General features: G+C 40.2%; 1 protein-coding gene across 2 annotated transcripts in view; it reads left to right on the top strand.

Annotated features, from left to right (window-relative positions):
• Window positions 1-22171, top strand: part of TMEFF1 (transmembrane protein with EGF like and two follistatin like domains 1) — a 110603-nt gene that overhangs the window by 51119 nt on the left and 37313 nt on the right. For both annotated transcript variants that reach the window (XM_057369441.1, XM_057369440.1), the window contains exons 2-3: window positions 12807-12916; window positions 16905-17034. In XM_057369441.1, coding sequence (XP_057225424.1) covers window positions 12807-12916; window positions 16905-17034 — 240 coding nt within the window. The remainder of the gene's footprint in view (window positions 1-12806; window positions 12917-16904; window positions 17035-22171) is intronic.

The raw sequence follows: 22171 nt of genomic DNA, 5'->3' as shown, positions 1-22171 counted from the left end.
CTTGTTGATCCTATTTCAAGTAGCAAGTAAGCCAGCCTCAGCAGATTTTATTATTGGGGGTATCCCAAAGTAACTGGAAGTTTKTGCAAAATGCTACCCTGCTTTGTCACAGGCTGAGTAATAGCAGAACATAATGCCATTTAAGAAGTAATTCCTGATTCTCYGCAATATTTAAGACATTCCAATGCTTATCAGCTGCACATGGGAAATCGTCAGAAAGCATATGGCATCTGTTGCACACCAGACCATGCATTTCAGTACCAGGGAAATTACAAAACTAAGGGAGGGGCCTGGACGTAAAAGTCTCTTTTCCCCACCTATAGCAGATGGTCAGATTTCTAATTTAAAATTTTGYTGGAGTTCTGGCTTACTGCCATCTGACTCCACAGCTGCAACAGTGCAATAACTCTGTCACCTCTCTTAGAAAATGTTTCTTGAGAGTAAATTTAATGCCTAGTGAAGTGTTGAATTTACAGCTGCTGGGAGCAGAATATAATATGTAAGAGATGGCCATGAGGCTCCGCTGATTTCCYTCACCTGGTTACAAGTAAGGTTGTGTTTATATGAAAGTGTTGTGAACAGCATTAGGGAATTGGAGCGAAGATGTTTCCAGTTATTTGTTTTCACAGGCCTTTCAGTAATCCTGTGTACGAAGAATTGATCAGCAGCATCAGTGGAGATCTTGCCCAAAGAGCTTGACTGAGGTTATGAAAAACATTCATAATCGTTATCATTTCAAGAAGACTGTTTTCTGAATCTTTTTGCTTTGCCTCAGCTCTGTCAGTCTGTATTAACATTAAAAATTCTGGTGCAGAGGGGCAGTGGTGATTTTGAGTCCCTCRCCAAGGGTTCAACCCATCCATCCCCGTTGTTACTCGGCTGAGGATGGTGGCCCAGCTCTGCAGAGCTGCAGAACAATTTCAGGAGTAGCAATGAATGGGTACTTTTGGCATGGGAAGGCTTTACTGATTTTCTCTGGCAAAGGCAAGGCAGACTCTTCCAGATAGAAAATGGGTGTCAGGCACTACTAACTTGAATTAGAATTGAAATTTGGTTCTGGAATGAAGATCTTCCTATCCTGTGACCACAGCCTGTCAAGTTTGATCTGTAGTCTCTCTAGTGCAGAGGTTATGCAGACATGAAATTTACTTTTTTCTTCAAAAGTTTCCAAGTTTGGAAGGCTCTTCCACTACTGCAAACTTAGAAATAAGATTTATGACAGGTTTACAGTTTTCAGATCTTGCTACAAGTTCAAAACCTTTGTTGMCCCCATCATATCCTGATGACAGGTGATGTGCTGACATTTTTGCAAAATGTCAGTTGGATATTGTGGATACAGCAGGTTTCTCCCCACGTTCACTCAGCCTTGAGCTACACTCAGAGCTGAGCCTTGCAGGAGTGATTTCTCTTACAATTTATCCAAGGAGTGGATCAGCTCCCAAAAATCTCAGTTGACCGGAACAAGAGAGGGTGTGAGATGAGGTGTCTCCAGCAGAAAACTGCTCCTGGGTGTGCAGGGACACCTTTTGCTCTGTCAGAGGACACCATGAAGGTTGGAGCTGTGAGCGTGGGTCCTTTTCCTCACACCTTTGCAAAGACTGTGTCTTTCCTGAAAAATACTATCTGTGTTTGATTAAAGCCAAACTTACCCTCTTATTTGYCTGCTTTGCCCCCATCCCACCTTCCCTAGGGCAAAGCACATCCCAAAAGCCTGTTCAGGCTCCTCCATTTTTTCCATGTGTTGCTGCATGAGAGCCAACCCCCTACAGTGTTGTGTTCCTGAACAAACAAGCGTTTTTCCCAGTGGGGCTATGAGACACGTTTCTGGGTTTGCATGGCACTGTCTGCATTAGGCTCTATCACAGCAGCACAGTTTGAATGCTGAGCAGTGATTATCAGCTATTTGAATACAGCAAATGAGTCCTGCAAGCTGCATTAATACATCAGCATAGCTCTTTAGTTAGCATTAGTAGCCTTAGCGAGTTAGTATTCATTTTTTCTCTCATTTTTTAAAATTAATCAACATGTACTTCCTAAATCTTTTTGTGTCTGCTCCAGTTTTGGCGATCACAATGATTTTCTAGCTGCGGTATTGAAAATATTTCCATTAAATGGAAGGTGGTCAGAGTAAGAAAAGATAACCTTGTAGCAAAACAATAAGACAGGGACAAGTTCTGTTGTGGCACCCTGCTTTGGCCTTGTGTTGTTGCCTTGGATAAATCATTCTCTCTAAATGTGCTTTTCTTCCTCATTCACATCCACTGAAAGGGAAATGATATTATCTGAATTTTATCGCAATTTGTATAACCTCTGTGCTTGTGCTGTAAGTAATGGGCTGGTTCTCTCTCAGCCATGTCTTCCAGAAGGGGAATCTGATCTTTACTGCAGCCTCTAGGTATTTCACAAAGCTGCTAATGACAGTAACTGGGAGCAATGAGTAATATCTAAAATTTAAGCTATTTGAAGTCACATTTTAGATTTCTGCTGTCAAATGTTCTTGCAGACAGCAGGATTTTCCCTATAGAGAGTGAATAATTAAGATTAATACACTGTGGCAACTTTTTATCAGATATTTTCTGCTGCTTTTAAGGGAAAGTTTCGAATCTGGGAACTAAGCGGCGCTTTAAAATATTTCTCCATTCTGTAATTCTACACATTTATAACCAATGGGCAGAAACTCTAGTAAAGTTAATTGTTATTTGCATAAAAATCAGGTGCTCAAAAAATTGCTTTTGTCCTTGATCCTACAGGCACTTAAAAGTATTCTTTGTCTTGCAAATACCAGTTCCATTTAGCTTGTTTAGGTATCACAATTGCTCAAGGTTATATCTCTGAGCAGGCATTTATAGGATTGGAGCCTCAAATGATGTAGGCCAAATGGCAAAACACCTTTTCAAATGGCCTTTTCCTCATTRAACACTATTTTGTGGGAAATAGTGTTTTTCTAGAAAATTCACCAAAAAGCCACCTGTTTTTCTTGGGTCTGTAGCTGAGAAATRCAAGGACTTTCCATTCCCTAGAGTTTTCTTCTTCCTCTGTCTTTTTAACTKTGAAGGAAAAATGTTGTGATAAATGGAAAAGTAGAAGGGAAGGACAGGAATAGCATAGGAGCCACACAATGAACATTGAAAATATGGGGTTTGAATATGTGTATATCTATTTCTCATTTTAAAAATATTTCTCTTTTTTTTCCCAAGAAAGATACAATTTCTGGCAATCATTTACAATGTGTGCMATATGCAGGGCATGTATAATAACCTGAGTTGTGCTGTATAAGCTATGTCAGTGCTGTGTTGGTTTATCCATGAAAACCTATCAGTTCCCTCTCAGTGCTTTCCATTATACTTGGAAGATATTTTATTTTTCAAAAAAAAATTGGATTTACTTTGGTTTTTCAAATAAGTCAACATAAAATGGCTCCCAGAAGGTCAACTCCTCCCTACATGAATTAGTTGACAACCTGGGAGGCTGTTCCACAGCTGTGAACACAGTTTCTGTGGATCTTTCAAGGACCAAGACTCAGCTACTCTTTAAACATCTCTCTGATACTGAAACCACAAGAATAATAAGGGAAAGATAAAGTAGTGAGGTTAATGAGTTATTATAGTTGACTTTGATTTCCCAGTTCCCCCCCAAATGTCTTTAAAATGAAGCAAAATGAACAGCAAGAATCCCAGCAAATTTCATACCTTTCCTTGGAGTGTAAATCCACATACAGAGCCCAAATGTCTCTATGGCAAGGTAAATCCATCAGTTATCTATCCCCCACCTGTATGCAAATATTGCAATTCTGGAGACTTAGAGCATGRCACCTCTATTCCAGCTCTTTATCTGGCAAGCTGGTCCCTGGACTACCCGTCTTTGAGTTTTGTGCAAGGAATGGGATTAGAATTTGAGCAGTATTATTTTGCAATGTAGAAATGAGCTTGAATTACATATGTCACCTGCAGATCAAAGCAGAAACTCCCTGCAGTGTTTATGGAAGCTAATTATTTGCTTTAGTGCTCATTTTCACCACCATTTCACTTTGTTTCAGCCTTCAGGTTCTTCAGGAGTATAAATGAGGGTTTTGTTGTTTCAGTGTCTGAACAGTTTGCCGTTCCTCCACAGGCTTAGGGAAGTAACACTCAGATTTACTTCATGAACGAGACTGAAGAGTTCACCTTGGCTTGTAATTGGCATAGAAAGATTTCTATGGTGCAAGGATTCATTAGCTAAAGCTGTAGGTTCCATGGGAGCACTGTGCTTGCTTGATGTGTCCTTATGGGGGCAAYGATGCCAGAAAGCAGGTGAAACTCCCCAGCTTGGGGGCCAGGGGAGAGGAGAGACAGAAGACCCTCAACARGTAGCTTGAAAATGTTTTGGTTATTTGACCATGTACTCTTCAGACTAAGAGACAGAGCAAGAGAGTGAGGGAACATTACGGGAACAAGGACAAATAACATTTTCCCACTGACTGTAATTGCACACGCTGCACAACTGACAAGACTTAACMGTATAATTTACCCAAATGAAAAATTTCCTAGCAGTCCCATTAGTTGACGAAGGCTGCTGAAGTGTCAGAGCTCTGTTTTTAAAGTTAACCTACCAGAATACATCCATTTGTACAGGCATGAGCATTCAGTAGCATGAGTCATCCGGTATCCTAAATGTCCATGGGTTTATAAGATCCAAGTCTAAATTTCTGAGTCTCAATATGGCAGGGACCGTGGCAGTGCCATTAGTGGGAAACAGCCAGTAAGAGCCATTTATTTGCATATGTTTATGAAAAAAACACATCACATGAGTTTGTGTTCTTGTTGCATGAGCCTTGTCCCAATGTCGTGGTTTTAAGCCCAGCTGGAGATGAGGCCAATCCCTAAAACTCCCTAACGCAGCCACTCCCTAAAATTCACCTCTTCCTCCCCAGCTCTGGTGGAATGGGGAAGAAAATTAAAGTTAAAACTTGTATGTTGAGATAAGAGCAGTCTATCATTAAACTGTTAAGAGCAGTTAATAATTAAAAATAAATTCAGTAATAATGGCTAATAATAATAATAATAATAATAATAATAATAATAATAATAATAATAAAAAGGAAAAAAACAAGTGATGCACAATGCAATTGCTCACCACCCACTGACTGATGCCCCACCCCTCTTCCTGAACCCAGATCAGCCACCCTGCCCGGTAATTCCGCACAGTTTATTTACTGGGCATGATGTTCTWTGGTGCGGAATATCTTTGGTCAGTTCAGGTCACCTGTCCCAACTGTTCTCCCTCACAGTTGTTTTTTGTGCACCTCCTCACTGGCAGAGCATGAGACAAGGAAAAAAAACATCTTTGGCTTGGGATAAACACAGCAAAACCCCATCAGTGTATTATCAACCATTCTCATTCTGAATCCAAAACACAGCGCTGTAACAGCTACTGAGAAGAAATTAACTCTATGCTAGCTGGAGCCAGGACATGCCCTCAATTCCTCCAGCTGGCAATGGAGACATTAGGCATTAGACCCCCTATCTCCAAGCAGCCACTGGTTTCCCATTAACCTGGTGGAATATCAGTGMCCCAGGCCTCTGCTGATGTCAGATTTGGCTGGAATTGCCCAATGAGTGTGAAGTTTTGGGAAGAAACCAACCTGTCTGGAAAGTTGCAGCTCCTGCACAWCCTTGGTTTCCTGAGAGACTGAAGACTGATAATAGATGTTGTAATCAATCTTGCTGTAAATATGCTGTATGAGGGTGTTCCTTTTCTAATATTTTATTTTAATTTTATGTAAAGATATGCAATGACATGCTAACTTTTTCATAATAGCCTTGCATAATCACAGTCAATAATTTTTCGTAGCAAGACATACTCTGCTTTGTAAGCAAGTTTTGWAGTCAGTGTCCTGGATATCTGTTGACAGAGAAGCACACCAGACCCAGGTCTTGAAGATCAGATTTCTGCACTGCCTGACCTTGATAAAAAAAGTATTTACAAGAGAGAAAACCATTCCCAGTTCCCACCACAGCTTTCCCTGTTTCCAACCAACTGAACAGATTGTCAATTTGTGCCAATTGCTTACATATTCACCTACAGATTACACAGAATTTCTGAAACATTGTCAAAGCTTTTAGTATAAGAAAAAAGTGCCTTAACTTTCTCTGCAAATGCTTTTTTTTTCCTTGATGGAAGCAGAAATGTACCATCGGCTGCACCCAATATTTTGATGGAGCTGTCATACAAACATTCGTCACTGTGTCACTTTTYCTTACTTTTTTCACACTGAATAGAGTTAGTCTGAGGCACCCTAGCAATGTGAATATTGCAGTGTGGGAGACTCTCGGGTTCAAAGCCAGCCTTGTTACCTTGCTGTGTGAGTGCTAGTTGTTAAAAATTGCTGTGGTTTCCTATTGTGTACAAGAATACTAATTGCATATATGCATTCAGTTTTACTCTGTTCAAAAAGGAGACTATGGTGGTTTGAAATGTAAAAGTATAATCATCCTAGATAAATTGGACAGCACTTAAGCAATCAAAAGCTAATGCAGTCTTGTAAAAGTAGTTTTAGGGAAATATTTCAAGCTTTATTCACTCAGATAGCATTTTCAAGAGCCAAAGCACAGCTTTATTTTTTTCTTTCTGCACAATTGAGCATTAAATATTGTGTTGAGACACAGCAAAACAGGTTTTGCCATCCTCTAATACTGCCTAAGATTGTTTTCAAAACAGCAGATTTGCCATCAGCCACACAARGCATCCATCAATTGACCAATTAAAAAAATGTGGGAGTATCTGCATTCTGTTAGATTACAGTTGTCTATGTTTTTAGGGTAAATTCATTTTAATGATTTTCTTTCTTTTTTAAATATATTTTTCATATAACCCCTTGGCTGTCCCAATGAATTGTTTTCTATTAATTCAAGTGTGAAAGAAAATTACACCGGAACATGGAAAGGACATTTAAATGAATTTCAACTGRTTTAATTATTTATAGCTTACATTTGTTTTAGATTTTCTTGTGCTGATTTTTCATTTGCCTCTTTTTCTTCTCWGATTGCCTTTTAAAAAAGTTATTTTTGTTGTTATTCTCTTTCCACTCTGCACATTCTTAATTTACTATAATTTTTTTTGCTAAACTGTCACCTCAAATCAGTGGCAACAGCCATCTTCAAAGGGGATATGCAGTGTCTGAAGGGCATCCTTCTTCTTCCTGAATTTTTTCCCAGTAGTTTGTCTTATTGTCTGTTTTCTTTTCTGAAAAACATAATTTTTCATATGAACAAGACAGTATGACCCATTCTGTCTTGCTTTGCCTTGTCTGACACAAGCAAGTATTATTTATTTGAACAAGGAATTTCTAATTTTGTCTGAGGGGCTTGTCTGCTCTCTTTTTCTTCACCCACAATCTATGACAATTTCTGAGAAGACAATCAGCACACATAAACACTACAATGCAAATTATTGTGATTTACATAATCCACAACAGCTGAAACATGGGGACAGTCAAATGCTGAGGCCGCTTGGTCTGTTCATCCTCGAGGAGACTGAGGGGGGACSTCAGCAGCTTCCTTAGAAGGGGAAGCAGAATGGGAGGCACTGATCTCGTCTCTCTGGTGAACAGTGAGAGGACCTGAGGGAATGGCATTAAGCTCTGTCAGGGGAGGCTTAGGTATTTTAAAGGTATTTTTCATAATATATACTTTTCCTAGATATGAGGTAGTTCCCAAAACCATGCTTTCTGTTCAAAGCCTGGGTGAAACAGCTCTGTAAGCATTTGCATGTGTTCCTCCATAAATGGCTGTTTTGGATGTGCTTTGAAAAGCTGTGGGATCGGGCTGAGCTTGTAGATTTAGAGATCTAAATGTAAATGTTTATGTATAAATGTGTGCATGCGAACKGAGTGTCTGAACCCACGTCAGAGTCACTGCAGGTGATGGAAATCTGAAGTGACTGAAGCCACTAGCAGATGGGATGCTCGTATGTCTGCATGGGATGGGAAGGATTTACAGCAGAACTGCACAGTTTTGTTCTGAGCTGGCAGCAGRAGGTGAACAGAGGTGTTCCAGGGACATCTGAAATACTTCCCTGGACAAGTTTTTTGGCAGTGCTGCTCAAAGTCACCCGGTTGAAGTGGGCAGGCTGTCCTTGGGACCCCAAGGGGCAGTGGCCTGGCTCTGGGTGTCATCTTTGTTGTGTGGCAAAGGGTGTGACTTGTGGGTCAAGCTTTATTCAAGAGTTCAGTTTAAAGCTCAGGTTATTACTGTACTTGTCATGTGAGCATCTCAGCTTTACAATTCCCTTTATAAGGGAAAGATTTTATTGGGTGGGTATTTTCCCTACTAAATTCTCCATTCACTTATAAATAATTTGGAAGAACCAAAAAAACAAAGCCAATGATTTGCCCAAGCCAATCCAGAGCCATGAGGTTAACTCCCAAAACTGAGCAGGTTTTCAGTTTTCTGTTCATCAGATTTTGCCTCCCTTTGACTCTCATTTATGGTCCTGAGAGCTCATGCAGTCACAACATCACTGTCTCCAGTAGACTTTGTGGGCTCTAACATATCCTTATGCAACATAACTTCTCCTGAGCCCTTTTCCAAACCAATGTTGACTCAACTCAAATGTTCTTACGATGCTGGGGGTTCTGTTAAGCTGTAGAGTTACAGACCTTTTACAGACTCTCCCAGGTCTGTGTGTATGTGTCTATGAGAGGTTGTACATTCTAATTTAAAGCTTGACTTCACAAAGAACAAACTGTTTGGAGGACAGAAAAGCCTTGCCTTCCTCCTCTAATGCCAATGGTGAAAGTTGCTTCCCCTTTTTTACCAAACCCAAAGGTCAAGAGCAAAAGGCACAAGGGGTCCCAGCACCTCTACTAGTTGGAATCTTACTCATAGAAARAGGAAACAGASAGGCAGGCAGGCAGGCAGAGAGGTTTTTCTCAGGCACAGCTGCAATATTCACATGCTCACTTTCATGTGGGAAAGGTGTTTTTTGGTTCCTTATATCCATTCATCATTACTATGTACTATTGCCAACCCCAGGAGAGACGTGAGTTTTGAAAAAGCAAAGTGAACAGATTTGCCCACCTTAGATTTTACTTTATTCTTGAGGTATCCAGATGGAAACAACATGTTTGATGTACTTAAAGCTACAAATTTGATTTCATCTTCAGGTTCAGCATTTTGACAGATGTAATTTACCTTATAGCAAGAGCCTCAGAGCAAYGCGTTTGGAGGTCAGAGGCAAAAAGCCAATCTACAGCTTGTATTGAGCYGTGCTTCAAATTCCCTGAAAGGAGTCAAAGTGGAGAAGGATTTCCTCATTTTTAGTGATGTAACAAATTATCACAGAGTGAATTCTTTTCAACAGRGAGAAAAAGCCAAACCCAAAAGGCCTTGCTGTGGGTCTTTGCATGCTGCTCTGTGCCAGTCAGCCCTCAMACAACTAGGAAGTGCATTGGCTGAAGAGATACTAGTAAATCATTTTTAATACCYCATTTCAGGTCTTTGGAGATTAATTTTATCATAAATTTGGAAGCCTGATTTAATTGCGCTAATTATATTTTCTCTTGGGAATTGATGGATTAGTACCTACCATATTCTCACTGTGAGTAATGAATCACACTGAGGCTTTCTCTTATTTATACCTGCTGAAAGTCAAGGAAATGAGTTGCAGTTGGCATTAAAGAAACATGTAAGAAATTACCCTAAACCATTTGCTACATGTTCTTGCTCCTCTCGTGGATCTGTTCTCACAATGACAATTCCGTTCTTCTGGAAATAATTGCAGAAACTCTGTTTTAATTCCCTGTCTGTGGGGAATTCACTGAAAGAGAACACATTTCAGACATGTGAGACATCTACAGCTCCTCTTCACATCACTCTATTAACATCCTTCCATGTGTATTCATTTTTGAAATGAATGCTGTGGATGGGGAAGTAATTACAGCCACCACACTTCCCGATACTTGTGATTCCATCAGATGTAATCGTGCACACAGTGGGGGCTGGATTTCACTGCTGCTGGAATTTGCCACTGAATGGAATAAGGGATTAGGTGGCATCCTGTCATAGAATAAAGTTCATCTGTCATGTTCAAGTGCCAGTCATCAGGGTATTTTGTCTTTTGTACAACTTTGGAAAATCACGCTGTCTCCCAGTCTCTGCATGACCTTTCCTGCTCACTGTTCATTTCATGCCATAAAGCTTATAATCAGTATTTATCATTAATGAGGAAAGAAAAACAGTCTGTGCCTAAAGTGAAGTAACTATCAAAACAGTGTGCTTTCTGTCCTCTTAATTCCTCCTGTGGAATTAAAAAAAAACCAACCCAAAGGTCTTTGTTTCTTGGGGTGAGRGAAGTTCACAAGGGTTGATTCTCCGCCCCCATCTTTATATCCTTTCTTATAGTTTCCTGAGTTTTCTATAGCTCTGAAATCTTTCCCTTTCTCTCTTTGCAGGCAGAGCAATAGCTCAGCTCTTGCTGTACTTGTACACATCTCGAGTTCAGCCTTGATGCTGCACTGCTATCTGGCCTCTCTTTCTGACCCCACCACATCCTTCCACTCTGCAAAAGAGGTCCCTTGCCCACCACTGCGATGAAGTGGCTCCTTTCTGGGTGTGCCCTCTCCATGATGGGGGACAATGTTGAGGAAAAGTCTGCACTACCCTGCTTAGGCTGTTGGACATCCCAGAAATTCAAGCAGGAGTTGCAGCTGCCAAGGAGTTTCTTCTGCTGTTCAGGGACAGGGGTAGGATGCTGCAAAGCACTGAGTCCACTGTGCTCAGCTGAGAGTTGAGAAGGGGGGACCAACATCTCATTATTTTCCTGACCTGATGAACACAGTGTTCTGAAAGCAGTGCATGCTCTAATTTGACTGTACGGTTACTCCTTTTTGTAATTGCATTTTCTCAAATGTGATATCACCTAATGTTGGACTCTTCTTTCAGATATGACAATCATTTCCCCTTAATTAATTTTGATAGTTAGTTCATCTTCGTGGAACAGACCTTCAYGAGGAGACAGAAAGACACATTTCCTTCAGGAGCGAGTTATGAACACATTAAATTGAAAAGCCACGCTGTTCTGTCACATTAGCTCGGTCCCTACAACACAGCAGTCACGCTTGATAAACGGCGACATTAAGAGTAACATTAGAGAACACAGGCACGGGGTTGTGATGGCAACCAGGACACCTATCTGCCCATTGTTACAYGCATTGCCCTCCTCATTTATGCCTTTGGGACTGATGGACCTTTAGGGCAAAAAGAATCAATATGTTTCTCAATTTTTTTCCTCAAAAAAATGTGGATTATAACTGGACTTTCCATTGAGCTGTAATCCTGTAACTTCAGTGCTGTGAAAAAATACATTATTATCTTGTGTTAAATATAGAAGCATTTGGCATATGGTAAAATTTATTACAGTAATTATTGTTCATTTATCTATTTATTTTTTTTTTTTTTATATAAGCTAAATGTGTGGGTGTACAATGTTACATAAACACATAGGAGCAGTTTTCCAGGGTGTCTGTCACTGTCATACCAAAGTGCTGATACTGCTCTGAGGAGGAGGGTGGTTGCCTATTTAAGACTCTAAGTGGCAGCGAGGATTATTTTCTTCTGCTTTTGACCTACCTTTCCCCATTTCTGAATGGCTGCTGTTCAGTTCTTTCTTTAAGCCMGTTTTCTGGTTGGAGCTTGCTTATTAAAACTCAAAGGCATTATTTTAAATCACACCGCTGTCRGTGAATCTCTTTAGTGGATCGTGCYTGCTGTAGAGTCCTGAAKGTTTCTGGCTTGAACCATAGCACAGACATCTTTGAATGATTGAATCCTCTGATTTCACTACAAACTTTACAGTGACAGGGGATTTTTCCAGGTCTCTTGGTGTTATTTTTCACCTTTACATTGGAATCAATAGTGCCAGCACTGTTCCCACACAGCCTGGYGAGGTCAAATTTAGGCTGGCACTGACCAATTCCATTACACCACCTGTGCTTTCTTTTGCTCTCTCTCCTATACATAGCCCAAATTGAAAARCCATTTCAAAAGAATATATTTATTCTCTTTTAAATCTAGCCTTGGATTGTGATGTCCAAAAAGAGCTTGAAGCCAGTTAGGTGACCTTTGTGCTGGAGCTAGTGCATGTCTAGTTGGCGTGTAAAGCCCCTTGGTTTCCCTCTTGACAGCTGTGCCTCTGCTGCAAGCTTACAGCCATTTGTGCTCCATATTTTCATGCAGGAGYTAAGGCACAGATCTCTGGTTCATTACTCTGGCTCCTACAGTGCAAGCAAATTATAATAGTTTAAACACAGTTGGGTTTATTTTTAGTCTGAAGGATAACGATGTGGCCGTGGCAGAGACTGGAAAACCAGGCAGAGAAATTCTGGTGGTTTAGCTTTTTCATTTCCTCATGACCTGTGTGGAGAGTAAAGCATAAAGAGGTAGCAGGTGAGAAACATGGGCTGTAGCCTGTGTAAAACTCCTGACTCCTGCTAGACACAACTTCTGTGGAAAAAGGTTTGATGCTTGGGCATCCCCAGCAGGGGAAACGTGGAAGAGAATTTGTGCAGTGTAAACACACACTTACTCTGTGTCTGTTGATGTGATGAATCAGCATTTAGCCACAACAACTCTGCCAACCAGGCAAAGCTGCCTCTGGGGAGCTCTGGAGAGGAGCCCAGGGACAGGGCTGAGCTCATGCAGGGCAGCCTGGGAACAGCTCTGGCATTTATCCTCTAATTTCTATATGGGAGTAAGGCAGCAGAGGGTTTAAGGACAAGGCAGTCCTCCAAATTACTCATCTTACAATTTCTTTTCTGGTTTTTTTTTCAGAGTTAAATGTAAGGGAATCTGACGTAAGAGTGTGTGATGAATCTTCGTGTAAATATGGAGGAGTGTGCAAGGAAGAGGGCGATGGTGTGAAATGTGCGTGTCAGTTCCAGGTAAGGGCTGCTCACCTTTTTGTTTGCTGTTTTGTTTGACAAATCTTTCAGGTGTATTGAAGTYTGTAGGGTCACCACTTTAAAATTTTTGCTCAGCAAGAGGTTTATGGAGTGTTAGCATAAGTTCCTTCCTCAATGGCACTAACTGGATGAGATAACAGTAGGGTTACCAGTGACCATAAAGATTATGAATTAAAGCAGTGAATTAATTCCACTCAGGGAAAAAAAAAAATCATAAAAATATCTTCTGAACTTCTAAAGTAAAYAGCAAGTTCAGTTTACATTGTTTTAGTTTATAGTTTTTATAACTATCAYGGCAATCCTTCCCCCTTCCTGCCACTACATTTTTTAGAGAAAAAGCAATAAAGCAGTYCTTTCTTTTCACAGTTTATAGCCAGGACAAATGTATCAAATATTATGTGGAAGACTCACAGTAAAATTGCAAGAGCTGGCAGTGTTATCAGCAAACCTGGAGTASGCTGTCTTTTTGTGTTTTAAAAATAATTGTGTGTTCTGTTTCTARTAAATAATAAATCAAGGGGAACCAGAATAGCAATAGTGTGTATATGATCTTACACTGGTTTTGGATTCCAGTGTTTCAGAGCTGGATTTTGATAGAGTGCTGTTCACCTGTGCTGGGGGCATTGTTCCAGCTGCCTTTTAAAGAGAGAAAAATTCCTATGAGGTTTTTTCCTGTCTTCAGTCTGTCAGTAGCATTTATTAATGAAAAATAATAAAATCAAAGTTCAGTCATGATTAAAAAAAAAAGGAAAATAAATAAATACAACCCTAGTCTAACCAAAGGTTTTATTAATTTTCTGTAGGTAGTAAATTTTGTGACTTAAAAAAAGAGCTAGTCCATGTGACAAGCTGTTGCTTTGTCTTGAAGAGCCCATTTTAAACATCAGTATTGTTTTTAAGYTGTTTGCATGTTTACTTGTACTTCTTGAAAAATTTATTCTGCACCCTTAGGAAAGAGGTCTGAGGATGAGGAGAAGGTATTGTGCTTTTCAGACATGGCATGTTGAAATTCTTCCTGTAACTCTCAAACTTAATTGAGCTTGCTGAATTTGCTGCAACCAGCAGCACCAAAGTATTCCAGGCAACAAACACCCAGCCCAAACTGTTAGCTTCTTCCCATGCAAGACTATCTGAGACCTAGCTATTTTTTTTTCTGACATCACAAGGAAAATAGACACATTTGTGTGCAGTTATGTGCTGAAGAGGCACTGAAAGGAAGATGTGGGAATATCAGCCTGTTCTTCCTAGAGTGTGTTTCCTATTTATCACAGCTACAACAGAGCAGGATAACTGTGCCACTGCTCCAATYCRGCAAGGCATTCCTTAKGTTGTTAAAACTGCAGTTTTTAAGMAAATTAACCCTAATGAGTTGCAAAATTGAATTGTTCTGGGATTCAGGTTCTGGTCAGATGAAGATGTTCCTMCTGGAGGGAAGAACACAGAATCACAGAATATGCTAAGCTGGAAGGGAGCCACAAGGATCATCGAGTCCAACTCCTGTCCCKGCACAGRACACCCCAAGAGTCAYRTCCTGTGCCAGAGAGCATTGTCCMAATGGCTCTTGGCCTCTGTCAAGCTCRTGCTGTGACCACTTTCCTGGGGAGCTGTTCCACTCCCTGGGTGAAAAATTTTTCCTGGTATCCAACCTAAATATGTCCTGACACAACTTCAGGCCGTTCCCTTGGGTTCTCTCACTGGTCACCACAGAGAAGAGATCAGTGCCTGCCCCTCCTCTTCCTTTCGCAAGGAAGTTGTAGACTGCGATGAGGTCTGCCTAACAGAGGGGTGTTTTGGGGAGCAGAGGGGCACAACTATTCACAGCCACCCCTGAAATAAGGCCAAGGCTGGTACAAACTTCCCTCAGATTAGGGAAAATGGATGACAAATTTCAGTGTTGCTTGAAACAGCTATAATGTAATTGCAGCAAGAACTCAGCAGGCTGAAAGGTTTTTTGCTGTATTTKGGATGAGTTTTACAAAAATTGAATGAAAAACTGATAATAACCTAGTGAGTGTGTTATKAACCAGTGTGGGAGATGAGATGGGGTGAAATGGGGAGGATTGAGAGGACAATTTAATGGGGCTCTTTTTGAATTTCAATAAGAAAGAGTTGACAGCAATCAGTTTAATAAGATAACTGCTTAATTAGAATAGGAAAAGGAGCAAAGTGACAGTGAGCAAACCTTACAACCCATTCACATGCTGGGAACTCTGAAATCACACATCACTGCATGGAGCTCAGATGGATTTGCCCATGGCACACTGTGCCAGGCAGATCCTGTCCATGAAGAGATGCTCTCCCTTTTGGTCATTTGAGGTATTAGACGACTTTCTTACAAGAAAACAACTTTACTCCTAAAGGATGCCTGCAGGAGAACTTTTGGGTGTACTGTACCGAATCACTAAAGTCTTACCAAACTGTAAAAAAGGAATCCCTTTACTTTTAATTTTCTATCCTCAGGACAGAAACCTGCAAATTTAAGACACCACACAGAGACTTTTTTGAACAGAGGATTATCTATTGGAAAGTACTGTCCCTCTTGGGAGTTSTTTGTTAATTATTCTCTAGAAATGACTGTTCAGTACGGCATGTGACAGGACTGATGCCTGTGGCTGGGAGTCTGAGAGTTACTCACTATGGGAAAGTATTACAAAACTGTTAGAAATCATTTTCAGACCTGGCAGCATGATTTATTTCTGTCTGTACCTGCTTAGTTCATTCTCAGTCGGTCATCTATGGCAGGATGACAGAGGRTTGGAGGGTAATACCCTTCAAAATTGTATTTTAACCATTGAGTATCTTGACCTTTGTGTATGTCAAAGCACAAAGAAACTGTCATGGGAGATGATACTCTTATTTGGAATTTGGAGAAGAAACTCTTGTACTTTTAGGGCATTTTAACTTAACTAATGTTATTTCTGCATGCACTGTCATGGGTCAAACTATACCAGTTTCATCATAAACTTTATGTGGTTAAGAAATTTGGGGGCAACTCTGTATTACCTCTGCTTTTTGTATTTTTTGTAYTTCCAACAGCTTTTTGGCTGTTGTTTTTGATTGGGTTCTTTTTACCTTGGGCTGTCAAAGATACAGAAGGTGTCTGACATTACAGTTACCACAGCTCCCCCTAAACAGGGCAATATTTCCTTTTCCATGCTGTGAAGCAGGGTTTGGATCTCCAGTTCAGCAGGAAATCATGCAGCACTCTTGGATGTTAGGCAGATTGGTGATCCCAGCATTTTAATGCCCATTATGTGTACAAGCAGTTTATAATGCATCTCTTAGAGTGTAAGAAAACAGCAAAATACAGGCAGCTTCTGTAAAAGCTATTCTGAATGATTATTTTCCTTTTCTACCTTTCTTTCTTTTTATTTGTATCAAATTCTACTAACTTGAAGATTTAAATTTTTCAGTGTAGTAATAGAAAACCATTATTATAATTATGACCAAGTAAAAGACTCAGGATGCTCTTGAATTTAATGAGAATGGTGATTGTTTTCCACCTCTTCTGTAAGACTGTGCTGACCAAAAAGGTCAGCAAATCTCCCCTTAAGCACAGTTCTCCTTAAATTCTCCTTTGCTCAATTTCATCCCCCTGTGCCCAGTCATACTTTCTTGTATTATCTTGAAGAAGTTTTCTCCTTCCTCAATGTTTATCCTTCAAATACTTCTAGATGCCTGGCATATTCCCTCTAGCCAGTACCAAGTCCCACCATAGTTATTTTGTTCTTTTAATCTTCCCTAACATTCCTGTGTTCAGTCCACATGGAGTTAGACTATTATTTCAGTGATCCGAGGGGAATACATATAGTGATACTGAAAAACTAATATATTTCAAATCTTTCTTTAGTGAAAAAGGTTATAAGTTGCTGTTAGTAACACAACTATCTTTCTGTATATTAATAGGCAGTTTAGATTTTTTACTTGATTTCTGTATGACTGAGTTATTTTATAATTTCTTTTTCAGTGTCACACAAACTATATTCCAGTTTGTGGRTCAAATGGAGACACATACCAAAATGAATGCTTCCTCAGGAGAGCTGCTTGCAAGCACCAGAAAGAGATAACAATGGTATCAAGAGGACCTTGTTATTCTGGTATGTAAAACATTGCTTTATGTCATTAATGAATGATGTTTTATGGTTAAAAATCTTTAGTTTTGCCCTTAACTCCARCAATTAAAATTTTCACACTTTTCATAAAATGAAATAATGTGGAAACCCTGAGTCCTCTTTAGGAATGGAATCTTTATCCAGAGAAGAAATCTGATRTATCTTCTGATATGCTAACAGATTAATAAATAAACGTTACAAGTTGAAATACTTTATCTGATTATGAATGCTTCAGTGGTGTTGATAGCAGAGTCTTGATATTTGTCAAAAAGCTTTCAAAAAAWTTGGAGCAGACTCGAATTAGCCATTTCTTTTGGACTTTTATTTTTTGAATGTACAGAATTAGTGTGACACTGATCATCCTGACTGCAGCTCTACCTGTACCCGAGGCATCATCTTTGACCTTGTGTCAAAAATGAAAAYATGCATAACTTACAAAATCATTCTACCTCACATTTCTAATGGAATGGCCTTTTCTGTCTTTCCACACACTTGAAGCATAGATTTTCCGTGTTTCAAATACATGGAACAGGTTTCCACTTTCTTGACTRTTGCAGCATGCTCTTGGACACAGAAAATTTAAGCACCAGAGGTGTTCTGACCCTCTGGATAGATGCAAAGCTGGTGAGACCAGACACACGGCTGGCTGTCTTGGAATGCAGTGTCAACAACTGCAACCTGTGGTACATAAATAATGCACACAAAATATTGAATTGTGGGACATCTCTCATCTTTGGGTACAGAATGGTTACTCAGATTAATCTAAACAATGTTACATCTATGTGGCAGCCAAAAGTGTGACCGTGGGTCAGATGCACACGTGTTGCTAGATTTGTGTTGGTTAATTACAATGACAATTTAGACTTATCAGGCCTGGAGCTCCCTGGGAGCTGCAGCATCYWATCTGGAAATTGGGGTAAATTGGGGTGCAGTGTACCTAGCTCAAGTCCTTGGGGCTGCCAGTCCCAGTTCCCTCATTTAACTGCAGAACCTTTCACTCCAGCTCCTCTACAGCCTTTGACTGCAGCACAGACCTACACCGAGGTCTGGCTCGTGTTTGCCAAGGTCCCAAACAATCTGGTGTTGGTCCTAATACTGAAGGAAGCCCATGTTTTGTGCCCAGCACAGGAGCCTAATGCCAGCATCCCTCAGGSAAATGACTGAATCTACTGCCTTTCCCAATCTCCCACCTGTAAATTATCTCCAGATGCTGCAGAAATAGGAAAAAATGCAATCCAATTTTGGAGGACTCACATATTCTTATAACAACACCCAAGAAATATGAAGGTTTAAACTGAGAATGTATAAGTGAAGAGTGGTTTTTAATTTCATGTCCAAATCATTTTAAGAAAAGGACACACAGCAGGAACATTTCTCTCTCTAACTAAAACAAAATTATAGGACAATGTTTTGGGGACAAGAAAAAGTGTTTGTTTATATATGTGTTCTACTCTACTAAGAAAAAGAAATTTCAAAAAGGAAAATCAATACTTCTCAGCCTCAGGTTGCTGGCAGCTAATTACAACTTTATTCAGATAGCAAAGGAGGTTTTTTTTTTCAATCTTCCTCTCTTTTTTGTTAAGTTCCACATAAAAACCAGTAAATACAGTGTAATGTTTAGCACYTAGTGTAACAGATCAAGAAACATGCTGAAACACAATGCTCCAGAAAGTATTCAAAACACCTTTCTGAAACTGAGGTTGTGATTCAGGCTGCATACTGCACTTATACTGGTTCAACTGTGAGTGCCTGAGCAGAGCTCCACTGGAATGGTGCCTGCTGCTCCCCAAGTGCCTGATGTGCTGTGGGTGGTGTGAAAATATTGGATGATAAAAGCCATCATCTGGAATGTCTCCATGCACTGCCAGGATGGCAACATATTTGTGCTTTTGATCTGTTACACGTATAACAGAGAATCAAAAACCCAAATTCAAGAATATTTTATAGACCCCCATTAATTTTCACAGAGTGCCTTTGAATTTGCTGTTAAAATGCTTTGTTCTAGGGCACCATTGGGAGACAAGTATGGATTCACTGGCTTCCTATCAGAATTTTGTTTTTTCAAAGAAAAGCTTCATCCTGGCATCATGCACCCAAGACAATAAGATGAAATTCCTCCTTAGTGTTGWAACAACTGTTTAATATTTAAAGGATATCAGACTTCTGAATCTCATACAAGAATAAAATACTTCCCATTTGCTAGGGATTGATACCTTCTGAAGCCACAGCACTGGAACAGACTATACTGTGTGATTTAGTCACTAAATCATTATTCTATTCCTTGGCAGGTAATATTTTGATTAAATATTTACAGACGTAGGTGATTTGCTGCATATTTATTTATTTCCTTTGTCAGAAGGCTGTCAGAGTTTCAAGATTCTAAAACAAGCAGTGTTTAAAAAAGAATCAATTATAGGTGCTTTAGGAATAAACAAAATGCAAGTTTTGAGGTTAAAAATGGTTGTTTAGAGAAATGAAAGAGAATAAATGGCTGAAATTTTGGGTCTGCATATACAGGCTTTAATATTGATTTTGACTGCTGCCAGATTTATATTATATGCACATTAAAATATAACCACACAATGATGTAGTACTTCATTTTATTTGTACTTTGTCGATGTACTATTTGTATATTTGGAAGCCACAGTCCATTGCTTTCTGTTGGGATTTCTAAGTTTAAAAAAAAAAAAAAGAGAGAGAATAAAGCTGTTCGCAGAACTAGAAACAAACACAGGAATTATTCTCTTAGGAGTGGCTTATGGAAGGGTCTGCTTCCTAAAATTTGTCAGTGGACTGTTTGTCCTCTGTTTGAACTTAGAAGGGGTGGAGTTGGGTTCAATTTTCATGCTAGTTTGAGTTAAAAGCCATCTCTTCTTAATGAGAGAGGCTGCTGACTTTTTTGGTTTTGGGGAGTTTTTTCTGCCTCTGCACCGAAGCAAACCCACAGTACAGAAATGGCTCCTGTTCAGAAAGAACAAAAAAAGAGATTCTGACTGTAGCTGAGTGCTTACAGCGTTCAGATGCTCTTCTGATCCAARTCCTTCTTTGTGTATTTTATCCAGAAACTCCTTCATGGATAAAAGCACCTTGTGGCAGAAGCCTGTATATTTGTGTATTAGCATATTTTTATGGAATCATGGAATGGTTTCATTTGGAAGGGACTTTGAAGAGTTCCCACCTCATGGCACTGGACAGGGACATCTTCCACTAGACCAAGCTACTCAGAGCTCCATCCAGCCTGGTCTTGAACATCCCRAGGGAWGGAGCATCCACAACTTCTCTGGARTGCCAGTGCCTCACCACCCTCACAGYAGAATTTCTTCCTGCTATCTAATCTAAACCTACTCCCAGTTAGAATCCCCTTGCCCTGCCACTACACATCCTTATGCAAAGTTCCTCTCCATCTTTCTTGTAGGCTCCCTTCAGGTACTGGAAGGCTGCAATTAGGTCACCCCAAAGTCTCCTCCAGGATGAACAAACTAAATTCTATTAGCTAATCCTCACAGGAGAGCTGCTCCATCCCTCTAATTATTTTGGTGGCCCTTCTCTGGGCTCATTCCAACAGGCTGACACCCTTTCTGTGCTGGGGACCCCAAAGCTGGATTCAGCATTCCAGGTGGGATCTTAGGAAAGCGGAGAAGGAGAATCCCTTCCCTCACAATATTTTTGCTACCTTTGGCTTTCTGGGCTGCAATTGCACATTGCTGGTTCATATCCAGCCTCTCATCCACCAGCACTCCCAAGTCTTCAGCAGGGCTGATCTCAATCTTTTAAAGTCTGCTTGGAAAAGGGGGCCCAAATAAAGGTAGAGGTCAATCACTCCTTCTCTAATACTGACCAGTGGCTGGGGGAATGTTGTTTGTGCCCAGCATCCTCATTTATTTGAGCATCTTTCTCGACAGATCTTGGTGCGTGGACACCACTTTTGAAAACCCTGAATTCATTAAGGGCCTGAAAAGAGCAGGGCTGCTTGTCCAAGTAAGCTGGAAAAAAATGCTACTYTTTAAACCAGCAGCTGCCTGGGAAAATCTAGCCAAGGCTCAGGGAAAAGAAAAAAAAGCAGGAACACCAGCTTAGTTTAGCATGGTTGCCCTGGAGACAGGAGTCCTAGCATAGCTCCCAGGGAAAAGTTGAAAATGATACAGTGTTATAGAGGATGACACTTTGGGGTTTTTTTAAYGGTTTTTTTTTGAGAGCTGAAGCTCCAGAGAAGTGGAAATGAATCCATCCTGTTGCTTCGATGTCCTGCCAAGTGGACTTCCGTGTAAATCAATGATCTCTGGAGACRGGCGGTCTGAGCAGCAGCTCTGTGACAGCTCGTGCCATGTGTGTGGTGGCACCTGCCCTGCCCTGCATCACACAGGACACAGCCAGTGTCTCACTCCCCAACTGAGAGTTGGAAATGAAAACATGGAACAAGTCAAGCTTCTTTGAGACATTTTACACTTCGTTTTTCATGTGAATTGTATGGTGAACTTGCTCCTGTTTCTATGTCAGCTTCCCCTACCTCAAAACAGCTTATGGCACAATTTCACCACCACAAATAAACCTATATATTAACTCATATAAGTAAATGATACTCCTTCAAATTTCTTAATGAAGCAATGCCACGTCATAAGGCATATTTCTCAGTGACTCAACAATGATATTCTATATGGGATCGCCTGCTTTGTCAGTAAAGGGTCACTATCGATGGAAAAAGAAACTTTCTGGKTTTTTTGTGTTAATTTCTGTAAAGTAATAAGCTCAGTCTGTTCAACACCAAATAGTGGGATAGGAGGAAAGAAAGGAAAATTAAGGCGAAAGAAAAACAAATCTCTATTCCTGATRCTCCATGTGACAGGAGATTATTTTTAATGTGTGAAGTGACCCAGTAATGTGGAATTTCACACTTTCATCCACGCACTAGAGGGAATTATTCTTAGAAATACAGCTTCTTAAAGAAAAGCAGAGGAGGGAACCAAGCAAGTGGAGGGTTTGGATTTTCCTCTGATGTGAACAACAAGCTTGTGTGTGGAAGTAAGATCCCCACTCCTCTCTCTGCCTGGCCTCCTTCTTCTTTCAGGTTTTTGCAAATAAATTCAGCTGCCTTCTCCATCACCAGCACAGGCATGAGAGGAGA

The sequence above is a fragment of the Malurus melanocephalus genome, unplaced genomic scaffold, assembly GCF_030028575.1.
Source record: "Malurus melanocephalus ecotype Western Australia unplaced genomic scaffold, MMel_1.1 scaffold_110, whole genome shotgun sequence".
Lineage (NCBI taxonomy): Eukaryota > Metazoa > Chordata > Aves > Passeriformes > Maluridae > Malurus > Malurus melanocephalus.
Note: the sequence above shows the minus strand (reverse complement) of the source record. Positions and strands in the feature narration are given on the sequence as shown.